Raw genomic sequence first — 27,839 nt, 5'->3', positions numbered from 1 at the left:
GCACTCTCTCTAATATAACCTGTTGCCTCATTAGACCTACCTGTGTCCCAAGTCACTTTCTGGTTCACAGTTTCCTCATCTGTAAAATAAAGGAGCTAGAATCCATAGTCTTTAAATGACTCCAAGGCTGGGAAAAGAACTGTCTTGATATTTCAGGTAAAGCAAGTATCCACTGGATTACAAGCTCCTTAAAGCAGGGACTCTTTTCATTCATTCTATTCCCAAGCACAGTGTCTGGCACATAGTAGGGGATTAATAAATGTTCATTGGATGGATGGAAAACAAATGTCAAATGTTTTGTACGGCTTTAAAGAAGAAGATCCCTCTATCATTCAGCCCCAAAGCATCAGGCCTGCCCTCTGCCCTTTGCCCTCAGGAAGTGTGCTTACCTCTGTATATAGGAGTTGTTCACCCCTCTATGATCCAGGTCATGGCTCAGGGCAGCGATGAGCAGGGCCAGGATCTCCAGGTCACTCAGCTGGTTCTTTTCATATAAGAAGACACAGAGAGGAAGAGGCATGAATGCCGGGCACATTAGGCAGAGGATGCAGTGGCATCTCCCTGGGCCTTGTGGGTGGCTGTGGAGACAGCTTTGATGACACGATCCCAGTATCAAGGCTCCACGCCCCTTGCTTTGGCCTCAGAGCCCCTTGTTATGGTCTGAACACCATAAATCAAACTTTAGGCTGAAATGAACTGCACATAATTCAGCTCATGGGGAACTCTGGTTAAAAATGACCTTCATTGAAAGATGGAACTAGGGTTCTAAGAACCAGGAACTTCTGGTAAGCTTCTTCAGAACACCATGGCACTGGAATTCTAAGCAATCAACCTGTCCTCCACCGGTCAGCTGTGGGTCACCCATACCTAGAACACTTGGAATCACTGAGCTTTGTCTCACTGCTCAGATGCCCTGCATCCAACCTCCACTGAATATCGCTGAGCAAGACTGTTAGGACCACAGACTCATCTGAACATTGACCTGAACAAGTCATGAAGGGGAAAGAAAATCTGATGGCTAAAAAGTATAAAATGAAGGAAAACGGTTTTGTGAAATCTCTTTTTTAAAGATTCTTCTATTAGGAAAGATGAAGGAGAGGTCACTGTCTTCAACTCTTTTCAGAGATGTTAAACTAAGGTTTTACATAGGAAAAATAATATCACAAACTCTTGGATGTCAAGCTGAAGGACATCTCATACACTCTCCCTTTCCAGAGGGTGAGGATCCAAGCTTGATCTTTTGGAATTTTACCCCATAATAAGCTTAAACAGCATCCACCCCCTTTAGTAACTTTGAATAGCTCAAAAATACACCAAGACATTTGGAACACTTTGTATAACAGGCTAAAATCTAGAAAAGGAAAACTATTACAGAGACATTTTATTTGAGTGCTTTGAAAACAATCCCTCTGGCAAAAACTAGCCAGTGAAAACAAGAAGCCTAGGAAACTAGAGATGGGGGTGATTTTTCAGACTTTTAACAAAACACACACATACACATCCATGTATATATGGACCACACATATGTATGCAGTGTATATGTGTATATGCACACATGTATATATGTGTTTATGCATGTGTATACACATATTAAAAGGTGAGGGATCTCCATTTTCTATTATTTTTCCTGTGAAAAATCTATTTAAACAGTGTCTGGTACAGCTCTAAAAAAAAAAAAGAAAGCCCGGGGTGGCCAGGGGGCGCAGTGAGTAAGAGCACTGGCCCCAGTGTTGGGATGACCTGGGGATCGAATCCAGGCTCAGATACTTAGCACCACACCCAGAAATATCTGGCTGTGTAACCTTAAGCAAATTACTTAACCCCAATTGCTTAAAAAAAAAAGTCCAACTTTCTGCCACATTGTGGAATCAGACCCTACTTAGTTGGGCTACTCAATTCCCCTGAAGCTAGAAGAAGAGACCAGAGGACCATTTGGATTTCAACCTGGGAAGCAAGTAGCCTGGAAACATCCCTGCTTTGGCTATGTGCTCTCATAAAGTCCTCTGATCAGTCATTTTTGCCTCTCCTTTGGCCAATCAGTGCGACCCTTAACCTCATTCTATTCAATACGATTTGTAATGTTCATTTTTTTTCTTAATTCAACAGGTTTCCCACAGGGAACCAAGAAGTTCATCTTTGGGAATCCGAGAGCATATAATTTGCACCTCACATGGATCTTTGTGAACACAGGCAATGACATGCTGCTCCATATGAGAATGCCATGCTTGGGAGTCAGTGGGTGAGTGGTGCTATGAGCATAGCATGATCTGTCACCCCTTACATGGAAGCATGAATGCCTGCCATTCTCTGGGCTGGCCTACTCACTCCCTTGTGCCCCCTCCCTGGTAGGTTGAGATTCCCAGAGATAGAACACTACCATATGGTCACACACAAACTCCCCCAGATGGTTACAATCAAACTCTCAAAGAGTCCCAAGGGTAATCCCATTGAGAATCCCATTGGGAAATCCCTCCCTCTACTCATTCTCTAGCTCGAGCCCCACTGATAGATTTTCCATTAATACAACCAGCCACTTAAAATATAATGTTTCCATCTGGTATATGATACTTATACAGGCAGTCACTCACAATAATGAGAACTTTATTTTGCTTTATTTTTTGAGACTGTATTTCTATCATGGGCTGAGCCCCTGGCTCATGGATATGGAAGTTCTGACTTGCTCTGTTTCTGACCTGGGCCAGTATGACTGTCCTGTGGCAGCCTGGTGGCCTTCTGCATCAAAATATTCATCTCTAACAGCAGCAATTCCTTAAATCCTTTAGCAATTCAAATCTTCTCCTTTACACAGAGATACTTTAAGCCTTAAAGGGACAGTGTCCCTTATGTAGAGTTGGAAGAGACCTTGGAAATAATCCAGTCCAACCCTCTCACTTTATAGATGAGGAAACTGAGGCACACATTTATTTCTTTATAAATCTTTTTAAAAAGAGCCTGAACAATACAGTGATAATTGCCATTTTCTTAAGATAACTATGTTCTGTAACACTATCTACCTGGATAAAACTGTCTCTATAATACAAAATCTGACTTTTAAAGCCTAAGCTTTTTAATCAGAATTGTGATAAAATCATGGTGTGGTTTGTTTTCAATTCAAAGGACAGAAATCATCCAGGATCACACACTTATTAAGCAACAGAACCAGGAGTCAATTTTCTCCCAGTGTCCTGATTTCATTGATGAGGAGGGATGAAACTCAGAGGGTGAAGGGTTTTGTCCAAAGTCACACACCTTGGTGGTGATGGGGCCAGGGCTTGAATTCAATTCTCAATTTCCAGGCCAGGGTTCCTGACCCCTTGCAGGTTGAGAATAAAGGAGGGGAGATATGACACTTTTTATTATTAATGCCATTAATGCTGCTCTCTATTGCCAATTGGGGTAGCCAGGTGGTACAGTGGATAGAACTCTGGCCCTGGGGCCAGGAAGACCTGAATTCAAATTTGACCTTGGACACTCACTAGCTGTGTGACCCTAGGCAAGTCACTTAAGTTGGTTTGCCTCAGTTTCCTTATCTAGAAAATGAGATGGAGAAGGAAATGGCAAACCCCTCCAGTGTCTCTGCCAAGGAGACTCCAAATGGGGTCACAAAGAGTCGGTCATGACTGAAAACACCTAAAGAACAAGGAAAATTATCATGCTGCAGGGTAGACAGGATGGGGTTTCATGGAGCCAGTCCTTTTTTTGGAGATCATTTTAGTAAATGATCTGTGATCAGCCCTGGGAGATCACATCCAAACTGGTGAAAACAGAGAACTGGGGGATAAAGATACTTTGTGTACGATGAAAGGGCAGCTACAATGAGGTTACGTGTTGCTGTTTGGTTCTTCCTTTGACAGCAGTGAAAACTGAAGAATTTAAGAGAATCATAGCGCGGGGAGCGTGGAAGGGACCTCCCGGGGACGAAGAACAACCACTTTTACACTTTTGTACTCAAAGGGTGGATGGCCAGCCTCTGCTCAAAGACGTCCATGGAACAGAAACCCATCTCCTCCAATTCCAGTTTTGGAGAGCTCGAATTCTTGGGGCAGCTAGGAGGCCCAGTGGATATATGTTTGGCCTGGAGTCAGGAAGACTGAAGGGCAAATCCGGCCTCAGACACTTCCTAGCCATGTGACCCTGGGCAAGTCATATAACCCTGTTTGCCTCAGTTTCCTCATCTGTAAAATGAGCTAGAGAAGGAAATGGCAAACCACTCGAGGATCTTTGCCAGGAAAACCCTAAATGGAGTCTTGAAGAGCCAGACATAATTGAAACAATTGAACAACAATTGTTAGGGAGTTTTCTGCACATCAAGCCTCCGTTCGCTTCCCAAACCATGCCCGCTCCTGGTTCTGGCCTCTAGAACCAAATAGAACAAGTCTAAGCTCTCCCCCCAAAGTCAGCCTCTTAAACCTTTGAAGGAGGCTATCACATTCCCCCAACTCTTCTCTAGCTGGAGCAGTTCCTTCAACTGATCCTCCTAAGGAATGAATGCTAGGGTTTTCTTAATCTTGGAATGTAAGCAGAAGGGACTAAACTGCCTTTTCAGTGTTGGCATTAAAAGCAAAACAAGGCAGAGAGGTATGATCTTGAACCCTGTGAGTGGGCACCTACCTGAATTCTGCCAGACTTTAACGCAGCAAACATGCACTGGGCCGTGTTAAAGGCGTGCCGCCAGTTGTGGTAGGCTACATTCTTTCGATAATTCTTTTTGATGCTTAGAATCCACCTGCAAAGAACCTTGAAAGAAAACAAAGTATAATTTGGTTACATGTAAAATTCAAATTTGTAGTTATACATTCGGTGGGACTTCCTCTTTGTGTTTCTATGGGTCTGTCTCTCTTCTCTCTTCCCCTTCAAACTACTTACCTAGAGATTATGTGTCCATGTCATCTTCTACAAGAGATACCAAAATAAAGGCATATCCAGAAGCCCTCAGCAGTACCCACAAAGAGGGTGGGCCCTCAAAGCTCTGCCCACTCACCCTGTCCACTTGACACTATTGGGAAAGTGTTTATACACAGAGTTTAGTGAAGAGGTGGTCAGGGGGTAATGGTGGGTAGAATACCACCACCACGATGGGGTCCAGAATTGTCCAGTTAACCATAAAAGAAACTAAGGCAGAGCTCTGAGCCAACAGCACTTCATTAAAGGGTCCGTGGCCCCCTCCAGTAAAGTTGACCTGAGATCATCTTCAGGATTGGAGATTTCCCTCTCTCAAGGGTCTTAGTTTTATGGTGCTTGATATCCAGAGATGCAGAAAAGGCAAAGTATAATATAGAATCTCATTGGTTGATAAACCTAGTTCTTTTAATTTTATTTTTAAATTAAATTAATTATTTTTAGTTTTCAATATTCAATTTTCTAAGATTTTGAATCCTAAATTTTTCCCTCTCCCTCCTTACCCCCTCCCCAAGATGGCATGCAATGTGATATAGGCTATACATGTACAATCATATTAAATATATTTCCACATTAGTCATGTCGTAAAGAAGAATCAGAACCAAAGGGAAAAACCATGAGAAAGAAAAAACAAACAAAAAAACAAAAAAAGAGAGAAAACAGTCTGCTTTGATGTGCACTGAGACGCCATAGTTCTTTCTCTGGATGTGGATGGCATTGCCCATTGCGAGTCTTTTGGAATTGGATAGACCTAGCTCTTGACCCTCCCAGAGTGCCAGAAATGATGCATTGGCATGGACAGTCACAGGATGGTCAAGACCAGGGGCATCTCTGCTGACTGAGTGGTCACAAGACAGGCACCTCCTCATGGTAGGCAAGGTTCCCGTTCAACCCACTCATTTCTCAAAAAAGGAAACCAAGATGTACAGAGATGTGCTTGGTCCAAGGTCACATGCACAAACAGAGGCAGGGCTGAGACTCGAACCCAAGCCCTCTAACTCCAAACCCATTGCTCTTTCCATGAGGTAAGGAGGCTGGAGCTAATACTCTCTAGCCAAAGCTCAAAGCTAGGGTTTTTATGAAACACTGCACTGTACACACCCATCAGAGTTATTGCCAGTTTACAATGAAAGGGTTTTATGCCTGTGCAAAATAAACCCTCAAAGACTCTATTTAAAAAGCATTTTAAAAGATGGAAAATAAAATCTGTTCAAAGTCTTGTAACTTGGGCCCATTTCAACCCTTTCATGGCATTCTCCATAAAATCTGCAGTTACTGGGCACAAGCCTGAATACTCTGTTGATGAAGCCTTCACAGCTTTGCTTGGTCCTTGAATGGATGGGATCAGTCATGTTCTCTGTGAATGGAGGACATAAAGAGGCCTCTTTTATCAGGGGCTCCAAATACCCAGAACATATGCTACTCCATGGGCTGTGAAAAGACAAACCTTTCAGAGATGCAGGGGGAAAGCTATCCCTTGGACAGTGCTCAGCCCAGGAGGCATGATGGCGGGCAGAGGCCCACAAGGCAGCTCTCCCTCTATCACTGGCATGGAAAGTCAGATGCTCCTTATGGCCCAAGATTCCCTGTCCCCATTAGGTCCCATTGGCATCATTCTCCCACTGAGATCATCCCCCCAGCTCTGCTGATGAGAGGATGGGCAATGAGACCCCATTGGTCCCTGGTCCTTTAAAGACTGCTAGGTTCAAGTTGAAGGCTCAGGGAATGCCTTTCAGACTTGCCCTACAAAGGTAGTTTGTGACGTGGGTGAGGTCGTAGATCTTAACCTTTTTATATATGTATGTCCTGGACCTCTTTGGACAGTCTGGTGAAGCCCATGGACCAACCCCTCTTCAGAATAATGTTTTTAAATGCATAAAATAAAATATATAGGATTACAAAGAAAACCAATTCTATTGAAATGCATATGTCAAAATACACGTAAAAAACAAACTCATGCAGCCCAAGCTAAGGACCCCTGGATCTTGGGTATTGCTTTGTGTTACTAATACTATTTTGGATTACCTGGTGACGGTGATAGTAGTCCAGAAGAAAGCGTCACATGAGAAAAAGGATCTCTAAGGATAAGGCCTCCTTGGGAGGTCTTTAAGCCAGGGCTGGGAAGTCTGTTTGAAGGCTTTGGAAGAGAAAAAATAGCCTAGGGCAGCACACTGTGTGGTGTTCTAGAAACTTCTTGTTCCAAAAGAAAGAAGCTTGGGAAATAAACACGACAACCTGGAGATTGATTTATGGACCCAAACATTTACAGCAATCCGCAAACACCTTGAAGTACGTGTGATGTTGGAGGGTGCCTGAAATGGCATTCAGAAGCCGTTCAAGGCTCTCTTCCTTCTATGGTAGAACTTGTGGCCATGGCAACCGAAAAAATAAAGAGAAATGCAAAGCTACCCAGAGCTCTGGCTGCCCTCCCTCTGCAGAGATGGCAGCAGAGCAGGGGGCTCAGTGAGAGGGTAGCATGACTTAGTAGCTAGTGCTGGGCTTGGAGTCAGGAAGGCCTGGGTTCAACTTCTGACTCAGACTCATTAGCTAGTGACCCTGGCTAAGTCTCTTGGCCTCTCTGGGCCAGCCTTGAAAGGCATGAAGTGCCACATCTGTATGGAAAATGACGGGGCTGGACTAGATGGCCTCGAGTCCCGTGGAATTCTAGACCTACGATCCAATGACCATTGAATTTTACAGCTGGAGCCCTCACTGTGAGCTCTTTGGTCAATGAACAATGAGCTCACCTCTTAAGGGAAGAACTAAACTATCAATATTGATATTTCGATTTAGATGTTGTTTAATTTTTGTTAGAGATGATGATTAAATCCACTGTAGACAATGATATTGGCCAGAGAGGGAAGGGAAGAGGGCCCAGAACAAAGCTTTGGGTGCATCCAGAGTTAGGGGATAGGACATGGGTGATTATCCAGTCAAGGAGCTGGATAGGTGAAAGATAAGAGGAAAAACTGAAAAGGCATTGATTATATGCCTAGGAAGGAAAGAAACAAGCATTTATTTAGCACCACTATGAGCTGAGGCACTCTATGAACATTATCTCATTTGATTCTCACAACAACCCCGGGATAGAGGTGTTCTTATTATATCTATTTTACAGTTGAAGAAACTGAGGCAGCCAGTAATTAAGTGGCTTGCCCAAGGTCACACAGCTAATAAGCCTGATTTGGGGCTCCATAGACTAGTTGTGGATTTTGTGCTAAACTCTAAAGGTACCCAAAACCAAAAAGATGGAATCTGGGGAAAAGATTTTGATTTCTGGAGCACAGTCGGAAATATAAGAATGATGGGGTCCTACATGGAAATGGAGTCTACTTAACAAAGGCCAGTAAAAATTGGATTGTTTGGAGACCTGCGGGTCACCAAATCTAAGCAGACATGGGAGAAGGGGTGGGGGGAGTAGCTTGCATGCACCCACAAAGTCTAATATCAGAGAATATGACCCCGTGGAAGCATCACCATCCTTATAGTTAGCTACCTGGGGTTCACAACCCCATTGTATTCCCAACTCCATCCCCCCCCCCCAGATCCTATCAGTTTTCCAAATCTTACTGTTTCGACCTCCGCCATAGTTCTCATAAATCTCCCCTTTCTCTATTTACATAGCCCCCATCCGGACAATTAGCTCCTAATTCTTCTTCCTGACTTGTCTATTCCCCGCCCCAATCCATCCTTCAGCCACCTGCCCTGCTCAAGAAGTTCCAGCTTAGATCGTACATCCCATTACCTCTAGGATCCTGTAGAAGCTGGCATCTAAAGCCCTTCACATAGAGTTCATAGTAAAGAAGATAAAAGGCTCCACTGCTGGCTGTGTACCCTAGATAGAAGAATGGATTTCAAAAGGGTTCAGAGAACAAAGAGGCAGAATTCCATGGCTTGGTATTTTTCGGGGGAAGTTGGAATCAAAAGCTATGATAGGCTCAGTGATGGTTTGGATAAGGAGAAAAGAAAGGGAGAAGGGGATTTTTAGAAACAGACTGATATGGCTGCCCATTGACCAGCTCAGATTTTTAAAGGGATACATGTACAGAGGAAGGGAGGAGCTCAGGCAACGGGAGATGAGTCTAATAGTGTGGCATGGGTCCAGAGGAAGAATGACAGGAGATGGAAGCCTAGAGTGAGCTGAGCCTGGCAACGAACAGCAGCAGCCACAGCAACTATGCCAGGGCACGGGAAAGAGGAAAGAACAGATAAAGGCTGTGGTTCAAGAAGAGTGGAAGATGACAGTGGAGAAGAGCCCAATGGGAAAGTGCTCTCCTAGGTGACACGAGGGGCGGGCTTATTGTTCAGAATGAAAGCGATGCTAGCCAATCACTAAGCACCGATTAAGCACCTGTTACAGCAGCTAATCCGTCTCTCCACTCTGCCCTGGTCAAACAACATCTGGGCTGCTGTGGGAGGGCACGTGGAGGGCTAGGGGACACCATCATAGCTGTCTGCAAGTATCTGAAGGGGCCCCACCTGGGAAATGGTCAGGCAGGTTCTCTTTGTTGCTAGGGGCTGAACCAGGGACTAAGGAGAGGGGTTGCTGAGAAGTGGGTTTAGGATTGCTATCAGAAGAGAAAACAAACAAAATCTTCTCAACAATCATCAATCCAAGTAGTAACTGCACCTAGCATTTAAACAGGTCAGCTAGGGAGTACAATGCACAGAGCACTGGGCTTGGAATCAGGAAGACTCATCTTCCTGAGTTCAAATCTAGCCTCAGACACTTAGTAGCTGTGCGACCTTGTCCAAGTCACTTAACACTGTTTGCCTCAGTTTCCTCATCTGTCAAATAAGCTGGAGAAGGAAATGGTAATCCACTCCAGTATTTCTACCAAGAAAGTCCCAAATGGGGGCATGGAGAGTCAGATATGACGGAAATGACTGAATGGTAGCATCAATAGTCAGTGGTTGCTCATGAAATGCTCCGTGATGTGGTGAATAGAGCATTACGCTTGGAGTCAGGAGGCCTTGGATTCAAATCCTGTCTCAGACACCTGGCTGGATCACTCCCTATCTGGGCCTCAGCTGCCTCACCTCTGAGTGAGGAGTTTAGAACTGAAGACCTCTCAGGTCCTTTCCAATTCTAAATCTACGATTTTTGATTTTGATGCGAAAATGCCAGGTGCTGCATCGTTGCTGGGAGGACATGGAGTGGCGGATTGTGAGGGCTTGGAGGGCATGGCTCAAGATTCAGGTACTTTGATGCCCCCGAGATCCTTAATTTGTTGGGTCAGGGCTCTCCCCCTCCTCATGCCCAGGCCGTCTTCATGATTTGCTATGGCCCAAGTGAATCACCTGAAGGCACGCCTCTCCAGATGTTGCTGACTTTGACACAGGGAGACACAGAGTGAGGCCTTTGCTAGTCCCATGGGCTGAGCTTCTACAGGTTGCATGGGTCACCAGACTTGGGCTCCAGGCCAGAGGGAGCATCTGGAGTCAGAACCCTGCCATGATGGGGCCATCCCAAGGCCAGCTGGCCTTCTCTTCCAGCTTTTCCCTTGGTTACTATCTCCCGGGAATGACTGCTCCTTTGTTCTAGTATTCTTTTTCCTTGGCCATGCCTGCTACTCTCAATCAATCAGCACCAATATACAGGGGGGAGGTCACCTGCAAAATGATGAGCTCAAGCATACACACTGCAGAGTAGTGATGGCTCGCCACTCCTGAGGGAGTCCAAGCAGTCTTCCTCCAAGAGATGCATGTGGGTGATGGAGGCCAGAGGAACGAGAGAAGACACTAAAGAGCCAAGACTCTACATGGGAACAAAGGAAGTGGAAAGAGGGAATTCTTGGTTCAGTTGTAGCAGAGAGAAGGGATAAGGAAGAAAGTTGTTGAGGTAAGAGAGAGAAGCTCTGAAGGAATCCAGGGACCAAGTAGAAGAATTAGGCCTGAAAAGAACAGCCAATAGTAAAACACAATAAGTTCTGGGGTAAGACCAAGCTAAAATTTTAGAATTTAAGGAATGAGAGAAATTATTATTCTATTACATTAATAACCAGTTATTAAGTTGGGATCCAGGTTTTTCCTCAGTTTCCTCATTAAGGCCTGGCTCTTGTTAAAGTCAGTCTCTGAAGGACTCACACCTCAAGGAATATTCTCTTCCCTCTTGGGCAGGACCCCACCCCAATGGGAGACCTAACATAAAGGGAATCCAGTCTGGGCAAGTCCTTACCCTGAGAAAGGAGCCCCTGTCCCACCACCCCTCCAGTAGAGTTATGGGTGACCCAGTTCATGGGGGAGGAAGCCAACCAGAGTGGTCTGAGTGGAGACAGAATCCCCTGTCCAGACTGCTGGAGGGGACTGAGTCTCATGCTCCCCAGGCTCTCCACAGAAGGGGGTGAAGACTTTTAGCCCGCCTCCTCATTAAGTGTCCACCAATCATGGTTGATTTTCCTTTGTTGAGAGAATTCCATCTCAGAAGGGTTATTTAAAGCTCTCAGGGTCTCCAATGGGCAGCTCTGGTTACTGAGAGAAACCGCTGACCATCAATTTATTGATTTCTGGCTAGCCTAATTAATAAGTTGATTAATTATCCAGAAACTCTGTGTCTAGGGCTTTTTTCCATTTGGTTTACTCTGTATTGATATTGGCAACAGTATGAGGAATGGCCGAGAAAGAAGGGAGATAGGAGGAAAACCAGAGGGGATAGAAAAGCATCAGCTTAGGCCAGTTATGGGAGTTCAGATTGGAGACCGAGAAGGCAAGGGCCATCTTGGGGTTTATGCAAACAGAAAAAAAAAGGCCAAGGAAGCTGATATTAAGGAGGAAAACGTGACGAAGGCAGAGATCAGAATGATGCTGATTCTAAAACACATTGAAAACTGCCCAGACACAAAAGTGTGAAATGGTTTTATAGGAATTAAGAAAACATGGTTCTGGGGATCACCCGGATTGAGAGCTGGGAAGCATCTCAACATTGATCTCATCCAAATGCTTCATTTTGCAGATAAGAAAACTGAGGCCTGGAAAGGTAACATAATTTGTCTATGTTCATACAGCTAGTCAATAACAGAGTCAAGACTTGAACCCAGGACCTTTGATACTGAATATGGCGCCCTTTCCTCTGCTATATGCTGTGATGGTAGGAGGTGAAATTAAGGCTTTGGATATAAATACATAAACTAAGAACCACGAGCTCCTTCTTCCTTCCATTCCTGGTACTGGTAAAGCCCCTTCTAAAATCTTGTGGGTAGAAATGACTGCAGACATCATCTTGTAGCTCATCTTATGGCTAAGGAAACAGGCGCAGAGAGTTAAGTGACTTATTGGCGTGTATCTAGCAAGTATTTAGCAGAGATGGGAGCAGAACTGGGTTTTCTGGCACCCAGGCCACTGCTTGAGCCTCCTGTCAAAGTCAATGACCTATCTCAGGATGAAGTATTGTTCTCCTTCACAGTCTTTCTTTAGTGTCATGACCCTGGGCTCTCAAAGGCTTATGGATGCCAATCTGGCTCATTCTACCAAGCTACAAAGGCAAGAGGCCAGGGCTTGGGAGGGACTGTGTGCCCATGGGAAGGCTCATTGCTGGGGCGGCCAGGTAGCACAGCGAGTAAGAGCACCGGCTCCAGTGTTGAGAAGACCTGGAGATCGAATCCCGGGCTCAGACACTTAGCACCCACCCAGAAACACCTGGCCGTGTAACCTTGAGCAAGTTACTTAACCCCAATTGCTTAGGGGCGGCCAGGTGGCTTAGCGAGTAAGAGCACCGGCTCCAGTGTTGGGACGACCTGGAGATCGAATCCCGGGCTCAGACACTCAGCACCACACCCAGAAATAACTGGCCGTGTAACCTTGAGCAAGTTACTTAACCCTGATTGCTTAAAAAAAAAAAAAAGAAAAAAAAAAAAAGGAAGGCTCATTGCTTGACTGTGGTGTAGTAAAGTTTTTGGTTACATCAACTCACAAATGCCATATACTGAGGCAGGGAAGGGCTGCAATCTGTATCAGAAAACACTAATGGAATTACAGATGCTTAGAGCATGTAGGGTCCGTGAGACAATATAAAAATGTTTACCTCCCTGGCATTTTGGAAGTGGCTAAAATGGGTGGGTATGGAAAGACCTGAGGGAGTGGCCTGCCCATCTTCCAGTTCTGAATGGACAAGTTGGGTTAATAAGCTCAGATAAGGCAGTGACCCGCCATGATTGCAGAGGGCCAAGGAGGAGGCTTCCACTGCTTCCTAGCAGAGAGGGGAGTGATCCAGGGTACAGAAGGACACACACATTTTCTGATGTGGCCAATGAGGGAATTTGTTTTACTTGACTATACATATTTGTTTCAAAGATTTTTCTTCTTTTCATTTCTGAGAGGGAACAGGAAGGGAGAAAATAAATGCTTGATAATTCAAAATAAAATAAAATTCAAAGTTTAAACAAAAAAAAATCCTAGGATCATAAATATACAGCAGGAAGAGATCTCAGTGACCATCTGGTCCTGTTTCCTCACAGGCCCCGGGAAGCTGCAAAGGTGACGTATGAATCCAGAACCTCTGAATTGATTTATTTATTGGAAGACTGGCTCTCCATGTTTCTACCAAGCTGAAGCTGTGGTGGTCTCTTAAAGGCTCCATGCCTCTACTGATCAGCACAAGAGCCCAGACTCACCCTCCTTCTTACCCAGGCTGGTTTGCCCTTCCTTAGCAGCTTACTGACCCTCTACTCTTGGGCGCTTACCATATGAATGTTGGACTTACCATGGGCACCTAACAACCTCAGCCCCTACAGCTGACAACTCCCTGAGCTCAAGAGAACTGCCAGCCGCAGCCTCCCCCGGAGCAGGCGGGATTGTCCCCTGCCTTTATGGCCAATGCACTTTCCATAGACCACTCACAGAAGAGAAACTGAGGACACATCTAAGAAAGATCACCTGGAGTGGATCATTCGTGTTGATGCTGCAGGGAGGTTTTAAAGCCCCATTCACTGGGGAATCTGCAGTAGGCCCTGTTCCAAAGGACAGACTGCTCCATCCCAGAAGGTCCCTATGCCTGGCCCAAGATCACACATTTCACCGAACTCCCCACACAAAGCACTGGGTGGCACTGGTTTATCATCTGAACACTTTTTGAAGAGGTCCCAAAGCTGAGTACGGGGTGGGTGAAGCCAGGGCATCCTGCTATCCAAATCATCTTTGTTTTCACAAATCCAGTTTTACGCAGGACAAAAATAGCCTCGGAATCGTTCATGTTGAATAATTCTTCTTGTCCCAGCCCCTCCCCTTTCTTCTTACCTCATGTTTTATCTGGAAATTCTGCACCAGGTTGAGGTCAGTGAACATCCGAATTGTGCAGAGGGCCGTGTCCAGATCAGACAGCTCGAAGTCACTGAAGGAGAAGTCCATTATCTTGAGGGTTTGGGCGGATGGTATCATGGCAGCCTTAATGGGAGAGGGTGGGAGGAGGCAGGAAAAAAATCAACAAAACACAGCAGTCAGCAATTCCAGCTGCCGCCTTCAGGAAGGGTCCCTGCTCTGCTGGCGAAACCAACAGTCATTCCACCCTTCTAGAAGGCTTTAAGTGGTTTCAAGTTGCTTAGGAATGAATTCTCTCCCTCCATTTGGGCCCGCAAACATCTGCTGTCTCCTCACTCCTGGGGGTATGGAGACACTTCGGAGATGAGGGAGGATGGATGCTTGTAGCATGTGACTGAATAAAATGAACTCCAGTGCGGCAGGATAGTGGCTAGAGCACTGGTCCTGGAGTCAGGAGGACCCGCGTTCAAATCTGGTCTCAGGTGCTCCTAGCTGTGTGACCCTGGGCAAGTCACGTAACCCTGTTTGACTCCGTTTCCTCACTTGTAAAACGAGTTGAAGAATGAAATGGCCAACCACTGCAGTATCTTATTTTGTGGCAGCATCCTATTGGATGATTGATATGGAGTCAGAAAGAGCTTGTGTTTCATCCAACTGTCTATGTGATCCCAGGGTAGCTACCTAGCCTTTCTGGGTCAGTTACCCATCTGTGAAATGGGGGTTTGGGACTCGAATGTCCCTTCCAGCCAGGATGGTCACTATCACTCATCCACATTTCCACAGAGCTTGGATAGGAGGCATGTGGATCAAAGGCTGGTCCTGGAGCCCGAAAAACCTGCGTTCAAACCCTGCCTGTGACGTGTGGCTTGGCAATTTAACTCCCACTGCCCCAGGACAGTTCTCTAAGATTACAAGTTGCAAATAAGTTACTGATCTACATTGTTGGAGGAAGTTACCACGTGGGAATTTCTCTGTACTGATGAAATCACAAGTCCAGTTAAAACACACACACACACTCACACTCACAAAGATACACACATACTCACAGATATACACACATTTACATACACTCACACAGACACACAATCACACATACACACTCATACTCACACACACTCAAAGTTTCCAATGCATTTTCCTTATAACAACCCTGTGAGGTATGTAGTACAATTATTATTCTCATTTTGCAGATGAAGACACAGAGGCTCAGAGTTTGTGATTTGCCCAGGCCTGTCTAACTCTCTGTGACCCCACTTAGGGTTTCCTCAGCAAAGATACTGGAACGCTTTGCCATTTCCTTCTCCAGTTTATTTTACAGATGAGGAAACTGAGGCAAACAGGGCAGGTGACTTGCCCAGGGTCACATAGCCAGTCAGTGTCTGAGGTTGGATTTGCACTCAGGAAGCTGAGTCTTCCTCATCCCCGGCTTGGCACTCTGTCCACTGTGCCACTGAGCTGCTCCCCAGGACTGCGCAGCTCAGATGAGCCTGAGGCTGGCTTCCTGTCAGGGTCTCCCAGGTCCAGCACTCTAACCACTAGCCCATGCTGCCTCTTGGGTGAGTGTATGTAAGGAGGCAAAGATGAAAAGGGTTAGACCTGGCAGGGAGCTGGAGCAATTCTCTAGTCAGAACCTGAGGCCCAGGAAAGGCAAGGGACTTGCTTAAGGTCATAAGTCTATAAAGGGGCTGATCCTTTAATACTAGCTGAATCCCCTTCTACTGAGCCACATTGTCCCAGTTCTCTGGCACTGCTGTCTGGAGTGAACATGGAGCCCAGAAGGGGAAATGGGCCCTTCCCAGCCTCGTGCCTCCTGCTGGTGACTCACCAGGGTCACATAAGCTCAGCAGGTGGCAGTAAATGCCCCCCCCCGGGGGGGGGGAGGGGTAGGAGCTGATCGGTCACTCACACTGAGGCCAATGGCTTTCACCTGGTCAAGCCTCTAAGAGATGGTCTTGAATGGGACCAAGGGGTGATGACAGGAGGCAAGCTAAGACTGGGAAGGAAACATGGAGAAAAAGAAAGGAGGAAAGGGGGCAGGTCAGATTCCTGCTCCCCTCTGACTCTCTTTCAACCCTCCTCCACTTGGGTCTCTCCACTCTCTTGTTATCTTCTCCTCCTTCTTCTTTCTATTGATATCCTTCCAACCCACCCCCACCCTGGAAGTAATCTCAGCCAAGACCAAGCACTTGCCACATTCTCCTGCTAATCTATGCCTTTTCCTTTTGCCCTCACTAAAATAGGTCAGGCTTCTGGGATTACTCAAGCAAGACCACCATTTTCCCCAGTCACAAACAAAGGTTTAATGGAAAAGAGTGCTAGACTGGGAATCAGGAGGGACCCGGGCTTCAAATCTATGTAGGACACTTCCTAGCTGGGTGAACTTGGGAGAATCACTGTACATCTCTGGGTTTCAGGTTTTTTCATTTATAAAATGAAGGGACAGGACTTAATGGCCTCTAAGGCCCCTCCCAACTCTAATATTTATGACCCCAGGAAGAATCCATTCTGGTCCCAAGACCAGAATTCACAAGAAAATAAGCTCGTTATAAATACATGTTATAACTGAAATGCATGTAATAACTCTTTACAGGATGATCTAAGGGCTGAAAGGCAAGGGAACAGAAGAGGATTTAAACTGTTTGGAGAAACATCTTGGTTGTTTATCCCAACTGGAAATAGCAGAGACAGCACGAGTAAAGTGGGGAAGTGAGGAGGTGAGAGGGGAAGGGGACACCTTTCTGACCCCTCGGAGTGGATGCCAGCCGCGGTCTGTAAGGCAACAACAGCTGGCTTCCTGGGGGTCCCGGCTCCAGGAAGGGAGGGCCTTTTTGTTCCCCTTGAATGAAGAGTCGTAGGAAAGGCAGCTCAGCCTGTGCCTCTCTCTCTTCCTCAGCCTCTCCATCCCCAGAGTCCAGCGAGGCTTCTCTCGCATTCACTGCAAGCCAGAAGATTTCTCCTCACACATGAAGCCCATGCCCAAGCTTTCCAAGTGGACCCTGAGGCAAAGTGAGTATCTTTCCTCAGGTCAGGATAGGGGCTTATTAGAGCCCTGTGGTAGGGAGTGTGAACATTCAAGATGCAAAAGCTATGGGCACATGCATATGTGTGTGTGTGTGTGTGTGTGTGTGTGTGTGTGTGTGTGTGTGTGTAATGAGCACTTGAAATTCACATGACAGAAATAATCTAAAGCATCTTTTCCTGTTTATTCTTATGGGCACTGACCTTTCAGCTGGCTTCTCAGACTCCTCTGCATGCCCGCCAGTACTTAATAAGTACCTACTGTGTGCCAGGCACTGTATTCTCTAAGAAGGCAGCAAATGGAAAAAGACTTGGAAAACTTGAGATATGGGAAAATATTTAAGTGGGAAGCACTGCCTGTACTTTAAAAAAAAACCAGCTGCTGGGCAGTAGAGATGGACAGAAAGGCTGGAATTGGAGTCAGGAAGCCCTGAGTTCAGATTCAGAAACTTACTATGCATGAGCTTTCACCATTCTCAGCCTCAGTTTCCTTATCTGTAAAATGGGGTAATTACAGCACCTTCCTCACAAGGTTGTTTTGACATTGTACACACCCACAAACATAAGCATCTCTTTCTTCTCTCCCCATCCCTCTCCTGTGTCTATTTCTCATATATGATATATATAGTTTCCAGTTTTATATATGTATACATGTATACACATATAAGTGTGTGATAGCTCACATTTTTGTGGAGCTTAAAGGCTTGCAAAGTTATATGTAGATATATGCACTTATCTAAATATATAACTGTGTACACATCTTTTACGTGTTTGTGTATATCTGCATACACACATCTATACATCTGTCTGTCCATCCATCCATCCATCCATCCATCCATCCATCCATCCATCCATCCACCCATCCATCCATCCATTTATCTATCTATCTATGAACCCCTAAGCCACTTGAAATGTGAGCTATTATCACCACTGTAGGACCCTAGAAGCTTACAGTTGGATCTGATAAATGTGATGATGTCACGGCACTGCTCAAAATTCTTCAATAGCTCCCACTGCCTCAAGGATAAATGACAAATAGCACCTGGAGTCCTCCATAACCTGGCTCCTCCATTTCTTGTCCTCTACAAGCTGCCACTTATTTCTCAAGTCCCTTTCCCATGACCTCACTTCCTGAACTCTGTGTTTCAAACTGTGTGTCAGTCAGTACAAGCAGAAGTGTTTTACCTCCTCATCTTTGCCTAGCTGCTCCTCGTGGCTAGAATGTCCAATAGAAGGTAAGCTCCTTGAGGGCAGGGACCATATTTCATTGACCTCATTTCCCCAGCAGAACATGGTAACTTGCATGAAATGGGTGCTCAGCTCAAATTTGCTGAGTTAAATGAAATACCTTTTCTACCACACCCAGCTCTGGCTTCCTGGAAGCAACTCAGGTGCCAACTGCCACGAGAGGTCTTTCCCTCTGAAGGAACTTGGCCAGAAACAGCTCTCTCCAGAAATGGCCTCATAGACTTTGGCCCAGACTTAGACATGCGTGTGCATACTCCGTCCTCCGAGGGAAATATAAACTCCCCGAGGGCAGGAGCCCGCTCCTTTTTGCCTCTGCAGCCAGCATCTGGCAAGTGACTGAAGGTAAAGAAATGTTTGCTAAACTGAATGGGAATGGGCCTCCATCAGTCAATTAACAAGCACTTCTAAGGCACCTACTATGTGTCATCACTGTGCTATGAGCCAGACGCACAAAGAGAGGAAACAAATTGATTTCTCTCTTTGTGGAGCTTATTCTTTTGCAAGAAAACTTGTTCACATAGATACCCATACACACACACACTCACACATAAACACACCACACACACACTCACACATACATACACATATACACAACACACACATACACTCACCCACATATACACCCACATACACACATATACACACCACACAATACATACACTTACACACATATACACATACACACACTACACACACACACACACACACACACACACTTACACACACAGATGCATGCAAAGAATAAACACAAAGTAGTTAAAAAGAGAGCAGTTAGTGAGTGAGGGCCCCAGAGCTTGGGAGGAGAGCTCCATGTGGAAGCAGGCCCCAGAAGGAAGGGCTGAGGCAGAGGCAGAGGCGAGGGGGCTCTGGGACATCCACGGTCCCTCCCAGGTTGCAATCTCTGAGCTCGGAACCTGGAGTCACCTGCAGACAGAGCACATCCTGCCTCCCCCTAAGTCAAACGTCCTGGGTCACACGGAAGGGCTGCTGACATTTTCCTGGTAGGGAGCGATGTGTTTGGGAAGAGCTGTGGAGGCCCCAAGAGGCCCAGCTTTAGAGCCAGGGACCACTTGCTTCTTGTTTCATGAGTCGCTCTGAGAAGGCCTAGGATACAGAGTCGGCCCAGAGGGTGCATCAGAGGCCAGGCGAGCTTGGTTTTCTCTAAGGAGATTCGAGAGGCTCTCCTCCCAGGACCCACCTAAGCTCTCCTTGGGCAGTAGCTTGACTTGGATTTGGCCTGAGTCATCCCCCACACTTGGGACTGAGTTGGGGAGGTGAGAGTGAGTAGAGATGCTTGTAGGGGAAGAGGCAGGGTGATGGTGGTAGTCATGGGGTTACAGATTCAAAGAATACTAATTCCTACCATTATATAGCAAACCTTGAAGTTTGCATTTACATAATGCTTTAATAGGGTATCTGATTAGACTTTCAAAAACCTGGGAGGCAGATGCTATCATTGTCTTCATTTTACTGATGAGGAAATGGAGGCAGACAGAGGTTAAGTGACTCAAACAGGGTCATACAGTTAAAAAGTATCTGAATCAGGATTCAAACTCAGGTCTTCCTGATTCCAAGTCAAGCCCTCTCTCTGTGATCTCCCAGCTGCCAGGAAGGGAACTTGGAAGTTATCTAGTCATTTAAAAGACACAGAAATGGAGATGGAATATGCCAGATACAGGCAGTAACCATTAGATCAAGGATTTGAACCCAGACGTTCAGATTCCATGACGAGAATCTCAAGATTCAAATCGTTGACTTGGTCACTGTCTGCAACCTCAGTCAAGTGGGTAACTTCTCTATACCTCAGCTCAGATGATCTATAAAGCTTTTTCTAGTTCTAATGGAGGCACACATGGTCTGTGTCTTCCTCCTTTCTCTGCCTTGTCACCTATGGACAACCTCTCCACAGCCTAAGAGGTACCTAGACTTACCCCTTGCCAGAGCAGGTGCCGGGGGAGATGTTGAAAGCAGCCTTAGCTAGTTAGTTACTCATTTTCCTGGGGCCCCATTCAATCTTTACTGAGCTCCAGCAATTCCTTTCCCTCCCATCGCAACAAATGTTGTTGGTCTGTCTTCTAATGACTTCTTTTGGCGAAGGTCATTCACTCTTAGGAACTCAGATTTCGAGCTGAAAGAGCCCTCTGAGGTCATTAAAGTCACCACCCTCATTTTAACATGAAAGAAACAGGGACCTAGCTGAAAGAACTTGTCCAAAGTCTTATGGGCCAGGATTTGAAGCCAGATCCTCTGACTTTAGGCCCATGAGTCTTTCCACAGAACCATGGTGATTCTCTCCATTTATTCCCTATTTCGTATTATTCTCCATTTCACATAATGCAGAATTATCTTGCAGAAAACAGCATCCCTTCCATGCTCATGGCTTCCAAGAATTGCAAGTGGCCTTAGAAGGCCTGACCTTAGTGGAAAATAATACAGCAGTGTGGTTAGGTAAATAAAAGAAAGAGCCTCATTCCACTTGGTCATTTAAAATTCCCGAGTCTCTTGTTTTGGGTGTGTGGTTCACATAAAGTCTATATTTAGTAGCTGATCTCTGGTAATCTCAGGAGGAAATAGAGAAATGTGACTACAGGGTTATTCCATTGGCCCAGTCCTCTGATCTTTATACAAGCAGAATCCATCTTGTTACAGTGGGGCTTAGTTTGCCTTCAGCCTGGTGGCTTGAGTCCCAGCAACCATAACAAAGGCTATGGAAACCTGGAAGCAAGTCCCAAGAGCCCCAAGAAATGTGATTAGGAGAAGGCCCCTGACTCACAGATTTAGCCAGGCAAGTCAATTGAATTAATAAAGAAGGGCAGCTCCTGAACTTTGTCCTGTGTGAAATGTCAAATTCTTCCACTTGGCCATTGGCATTTTCTAAGGGTGCACATTATGCCAATGCTTGGTGCCCAGCTGATGCAGACATGAAAAGGAAAACCATATTTCAAGAGACTTGCCATGAGTCTTTCTTCTATTTCGTTAGTCTTCAAGTTGCTTTACAGATTTTTTTGATTAGTCAATCATCAAAGTCATTAAAATAATATCAATATCAATATTCAGGAGCAGGGCAAAGGAAGTCTTTTAAAAAGTGTATGACATCCCTCATCCCCATAAAACAACAGCCTTTTGGTTCAGATGATCATAGAACCAGATTTGATTTAAGTTGCTTATTTTACAGATAAGGAAACTGAAGCCCACAAAAGTTAAGTCATTTCACCAAGGTCATATGGGTAGTGAACATTAGAAGCAAGATTTGAACCCAGTTCCTGTCTCTACAGCAGGTGTTCTTTCTTTGGAATCAAATGATGGAAATTTCTGCTATTAGACTGAGAACTCCTTGAGAGAAGGGACTTTTTTCCTTGTATTTCCATCACTTATGTGGCACCTGACACATAGTAAGTGCTTAATAAATACAAGTTTATTGAATGACTGACTAATGATAGTTTGAATTTCTGAGAAGACCTGGTCATCAGCAAGATCCCACATCCTTTGATGTTCTGAAATGCAATTCAAAGGTCTTTTATGGCATGTGAAGTTACTGGAAGTCGACTTACCCACTGTCACCCAGATCCTTTCTGTATCCAGTCCTAGCACTCTATCCACTATGTCTGCTAGCCTTCTCAAAAACAGCAGAAGCAAGAGTTTGCCTTTATACAGGGTGTCCTGTATAAAGGACAAAGGTTTTAGTTGTAATAGCTTTTAACTGCACTTAAGCCTTTGGGGACACCCTGCATATAACAAAGCCCATTTTCCAAAGTCCTTTATTCCCCCAAACTCTTTGAAGTAAGCAGTAATAGAGTTATCAACCCCCACATTTTACAATGGGGAAACTGAGGCTTGGAAAGGGCATACTGCTAATATCTTTTTTTCCCTTCTTGTTAAAAATTACAAGGAGGAATGAAAGGATAATCTTCAGATTTTTTTAAAAAAGCACTTTCCTACTTCCAAAGGAACATGACCTAATGGTTTAAGTGAGCTCTTGGAAGTACAATTCATTCTACTTATTAGTTTTGATTGCCTTAAAAGAACATGAAACAGTCTTTAACCTCACTCTCACCCTGGAAGAAAGCTAAAAAGCACACAGCATTCCTGAACAATTCAGATGCATCTATCCTTGAGGTATGTATGCGCTCCAAGCGTGGATTGCCATGGGGTAAGTATGCATGCCAAGTGGGGATTTCAATCCCTTACTCACTATAAATACAGAGTGAGTGGGATTGGAGCCAGGAAACCTTGGGTTCCAATCCCACCTCAGATATTTACTAGTTGTGTGACCCTGGGCAAGTCATTTAGCTCTGAGTGTCACTTCCTTCTCTGTAAAATGAGGCACTTGGACTTGACTTCTCAGGTGCCTTACAGCTTTAAATATATGCATCTATGAACTATTGTCCTAATGTTAGCCACAGATTCCACTGACACAAAGGTAAGCCTTGCACCAGAGTGGGTGAAGGGATAAAAAAGCATCTATTAAATGCTTACTAATGCCAAGCAGTGACCTAAGATCTGGAGACCAAAACACAAAAGCAAGAGAGATCCTTCTGCGAGTCAAGGAGCCCCCATTCTAATGGGGGCAGATAACACACACAGGAGGTTTTTCTTGAAAGTCATTTGGAAAGACCCAGTGGTCTGAAGGGGCACTGGTAAATCAGACAGTAATCTTTGTTGGTGCCATTTCCATTCGTTAAACTGTTATGTTGTGAATGTTAAGCTATTTGACAGTGCCAATGACTTTGGTAATGAGGACTACAGAGGCTGAGCAGGCAGAGACCAAAGCACCTGTGAACATGGCTGTTGCTGGCATCTCTGCAAGGACTGCTGCCCTGGATGACAGTTGCAAGGACCAGGATGGCAGCAGGGTGAGTGATCCGGGATTGTTATAGTTCCTTGGCCATTGTTGGCAGTCAACTTGAGCCAATAAGCATTGCTACTACTGATGGCAGTGTAGACCCCTCTCCATGAGGGTCTACATTCTTAATGATAGCTGGAAGAGGGAAGTATGTTCAAATAGGGTCCAGGGTCTGTCTCCATCAGGATGTGAGGGGAAGGAGCTCAGGGGCCACATAGTCCAACCCACATCTGAATGGGAATGCCCACTCCAGAATCATGGACAGATCGTAATCCAGCTTTCCCTCAAGACACAAGGGAATGACAAAACCACTCTTGCCTTATTTGGCTTAGCACAACCTTTTGCACAAACAGCAAGAGAACTGGGAAGCTACCAGGGATGTCAGTGCTTTGCCAAGGCAGATCTCAATGCCACCATACTTTAAGAAACCATCATGAGTTTTAGGGAGAAAATGATCCATCACCAAGTGGCCATTGCCCTAAGAATGGGCCCTTTCAAGCACACCAACCTGGTGTTTGGGTCGCCATCATCAGGCTGATAACTGTAGCCTTTCCAAAATGGGGAAATTTACCTAAATATCTTCGGAAATGTCTTTGAAAACTCCTCCAAACCACCAGGGGGCACTTGAGAGTTTTATACTTAGAAGGCATTATTTTTTTTCCCCCCAAAGAATGAAGTGGAAAACAATTTTTAAATTCAAACCTCAAAAACTAACCACAGAAACTAATTTTATTTATTGCCATTTCAGATGTAGCCAAATCAGTCAAGGAACTCTGATATTTTGTGATTCTATGTAGTGGGGACAGTAAAACTGTGTCTTTCAAGGCAAATGACTCCCCCAGGACCAGTCCATTACTTATGATGATATTCTGGGAAGCATCCCCAGATAACTGAATTAACTCCACCCTATTAGCTCAAGGAAATTGCATTGGCCCAATGAAATACTGGGAGATGGAAATTAGGGGGATTCTGATAAGTCTCTAGAACAATGCCAGGTCCTAACATAGAAATAAAGGAGGGGCACCACCCAGGTGCTGGGGTGGGGGGAGAGGGCATCAGAAACAATGAGTATATACTCTCCTAACAATAAACAGAACTTCTCCATTTTCCACTTTTTATGCTATGAAATTTTCAAAGTCCCAGACAGGAATGGCATTTTGAGAATTCACACTCCACTGTTTCCAAGACTTTCCTCCCACTTCTCCTTGTCCTTCATCTTTTAAGGATGATGCTCATCCTTAAGGTAATCTATTTTCTTTCTCCCCTTAAGGTCATATTTCATTGTTTCTCTTTCTAGGAAATTCTGAGGCATATGTTGTACAATTTGCAGTAATTTTTCCACTTGGATTCGGAAAAGTTTGATACCAAAGAAATAATCATCTCCGTCTATAATAGACTCGAGACATTCCTTTTTAACCTGAGATTTATAGCCCCTCCTATAGACTATGGATACTGTTACTGAAGCTTTAAGAGAGAATAGAATCTTTTCTTTTTTTTTAAGCAATTGGGGTTAAGTAACTTGCTCAAGGTTACACAGCCAGTTATTTCTGGGTGTGGTGCTGAGTATCTGAGCCCGGATTTAATCCAGGTCATCCCAACACTGCAGCCGGTGCTCTTACTCGCTGAGCCACCTGGCTGCCCCTAAGCAACTGGGGTTAAGTAACTTGCTCAAGGTTACATGGCCAGATGTTTCTGGGTGGGTGCAAAGTGTCTGAGCCCCGGATTCGATCTCCAGGTCTTCTCAACACTGGAGCCGGTGCTCTTACTCGCTGTGCTACCTGGCCACCCTGAGAGAATAGAATCTTGAGAAAGAAACGATTAAATTGTCCTCTGGAATGTTAACTTATCTTTCTGGAGAAAGACTGTGTAACAAAGATAAAAGACTAACAAAACTTTCTGGAGAGTGAGAAAGCTGATTTATCTTAGAGGAAGATTAGAGAAGGTTTTTTTTTTTTTTTCCTGACAGAACTGAGTTTAATTCTTACAATGTGGAGGTCTCCTGAAGACTGACTGACATACAAAGAGAGCAGAAAAGTAGCATTGTTGTTTTCAGAGTTGAGGAGAAGTCAAAAGTTGTAACTGACTCTGACTATTTTTAATTGCAGCACATTGTGGAAATATTTTGTATAGTTTGTTACAATATTTTGTATAGTTTGTTACAATATTTTGTATAGTTTTTACAATATTAATAAATTGTATAGCCAACAATATTGATGCTTAAACCTATTAGACGAGGGATTTTGAGACAGAGAAAAAAGAGAAAAAGCTAACGTGAAAAGAGCATTTCCCATTTTATTTTTTAAACGGGGGCGGGAAAGTTTGTGACTTTCTACTAATTTATGAAGAATTAACAGAACATGCCTCTTGATTGTCTTAAAACCTTGGAGTAAAAATTAATAAGGCAATGAATCAAGTAGCAGGGTGAGGGATGGAAATTTAGTTACTACCATAATACATACACAGCTATACTTGTGGCAGTTATGAATAAACTGGCTATACATTCATTATTTTAAAGTTGCTTTTGCTTTGTGGTTAATTTGTCTACCATAGACTAGTTCCAGTCTTCTCTCCTGTAGGAATTCCTGGAATTCTTCAGTTAAATAAAATTATTTCTCCCAGAAAAATATGCTTAGTTTTACTGGATGGGTAATTTTGAAATTGTTTCCTCTAGATTCCTTAGTATATAATTTTATAGATTCTTCTATTTTTTGTTGTCTTGGGTAAGAAATCATGTGTGATTTCTTGTTGTTGAGTTTTTTTACAAAAACATTACATCTTTCTTGCTGGCTGCTTGCAATATCCTCTCTCTGTTGCTAATATTTTGCAGTTAAATAACAGCATGACTGTGTGAGTTAAACTTGGGATTCATCTCTGTTGGCAGCCTGTGAATTGCATGGATTTGTACCATACAACATGTTTTGAATACTTTGGAGAAATGTCCACTTCTGGTTTTGGGAAATAAATAAACCGGAGTATTTTTCCTTCAGAATTTTCTAGAGCAAAATAATCTTCCCATCTAAGGTAAAGTCTTTATTTTCTTTATTTATGCACTCGTTGAATTAAGGTAAAATGTGAACTCATTGGTTCTGTTGGTACCTGTCTTTTTGGCTTCCATGAACACAACTCTATTCCTCAGAGACTTAGTCACTTTACTCCAATCTGCTGACAAAATTCCAGCTGCTCAGTCTCCTTGGTGTCCTTTTGTGTTTTTCCCTTACAGATTTCATTTCCACTGCTTCCAAAGCTCTGATTCTTTTAGTGACTTATTGCTAGTGCTGCAATGGAGCAAATGCATTTGCCTTCCCAGAGTCCTTGATAATGTTATTTCATTATATGTGTTTTTCCCTTCATACTGTCTCTAAAGCTTTTACACTTCATAAGGGATCGACTACATTGGAGCCTTTTTGTGTCTGCCCGTTTTGAAAACCATTTTTAAAAAGTGGTTTTTGTTTTCCAAGGGGTTTCTGGGTTGTCCTTTTCCTTTTTCCTATTTGTTGCTGTTTCTGAGGTGATCAAAGAGCACTGGGTTCTCTTTTGGTTTCTTCCTCCCTCATTTAATAGCAGAAGCTGTGACCATTTATAGGGAGTAAATAGGAAAAGCAGGACTCAAAGTCAGGTCCTCTGATTCTAGCTGGTCTAACTTTGCCTCGAGTCAGTCTCTCTCTGTCTCTGGGTCTCTATCTCTGTCTCTGCCTCTCTGTGTGTCTTCTCTCTGTCCTCACTCCAATATAGACTCATATTTTACTCACTTCACAAAGCCAGGTTTCTGCAGCCCAGGTCTGACCATGTCACCCTCTTACTCAATAAACTCCAATGGCTCCCTATTATCCCAAAAATCAAATATCTCATCCTCTGTTTGGCATTAAGGCTCTTCATACCCCATCAGCTTCCTACTGTTCCAATCCTCATACACTTTTCTCCCCTCCATACAGTTTACAATCCAGCTGCATTGGCTGGCTTACTTTTCCTCACACACACACCAGCCCATCTCCAGGCTCCATGCGTTTGCATGGACTCTCTCCCAAACCTGGAATACTCCCCCTCCCCTGCGTCTTCTCTTCTATGGCTTCCTTCAAGTCTCAGTTTCAATCCCACCTTTTGTAAGAGGTCTTTCCAAGTCTCCCTAGCTGCCAATGCCTTCATCTTTGAGATGACCTCCAATGGTGCAGTGGATAGAGGGCCCAGCCTGGAGTCAGGAAGACTCAGCTTCTTGAGTTTAAATCTGGCCCCAGGCACTTACTGGCTGGGGTGACCCTGAGTACTTAACTCTGTTTGCCTCAGTTACCTCTTGTGTAAAATGAACTGGAGAAGAAAAGGGCAAAGCAAAAAACAAAGCAAATCAAGCAAAAAATCCCAATGGCGACACAAAACTGGACACAATGACTCATTTATTACGTATGTCTCTTGTAGGTACCTGATTATTTGTATGTTGTCTTCCCCATTAGAATAAAAGCTAGGAATCATAGTAGTTAGAATGCTGGATTTGGAATCATGAAGGCCCGAGTTCAAATCCAGTCTCAGATACTTATTAGCTGTGTGTCTCTGAGTAATTGACTTAAATTCTTTCAATCTCAGTTTC

At 44.4% G+C, this 27,839-nt stretch overlaps 1 protein-coding gene across 4 annotated transcripts in view; it reads right to left on the bottom strand.

Annotated features, from left to right (window-relative positions):
• PDE5A (phosphodiesterase 5A) overlaps positions 1-27,839 on the bottom strand; it is a 201,371-nt gene that overhangs the window by 34,903 nt on the left and 138,629 nt on the right. For all 4 annotated transcript variants that reach the window (XM_069104889.1, XM_069104892.1, XM_069104890.1 and 1 more), the window contains exons 12-14: positions 14,131-14,277; positions 4,612-4,737; positions 390-484 (exon numbers count right to left, since the gene is read on the bottom strand). In XM_069104889.1, the coding sequence (XP_068960990.1) occupies positions 390-484; positions 4,612-4,737; positions 14,131-14,277 (368 nt within the window). The remainder of the gene's footprint in view (positions 1-389; positions 485-4,611; positions 4,738-14,130; positions 14,278-27,839) is intronic.

The sequence above is a fragment of the Petaurus breviceps genome, unplaced genomic scaffold (genome assembly GCF_028583685.1).
Source record: "Petaurus breviceps papuanus isolate PSGF00001 unplaced genomic scaffold, PetGlider_PUasm1.0 689, whole genome shotgun sequence".
NCBI classification, from domain to species: Eukaryota; Metazoa; Chordata; class Mammalia; order Diprotodontia; family Petauridae; genus Petaurus; species Petaurus breviceps.
Note: the sequence above shows the minus strand (reverse complement) of the source record. Positions and strands in the feature narration are given on the sequence as shown.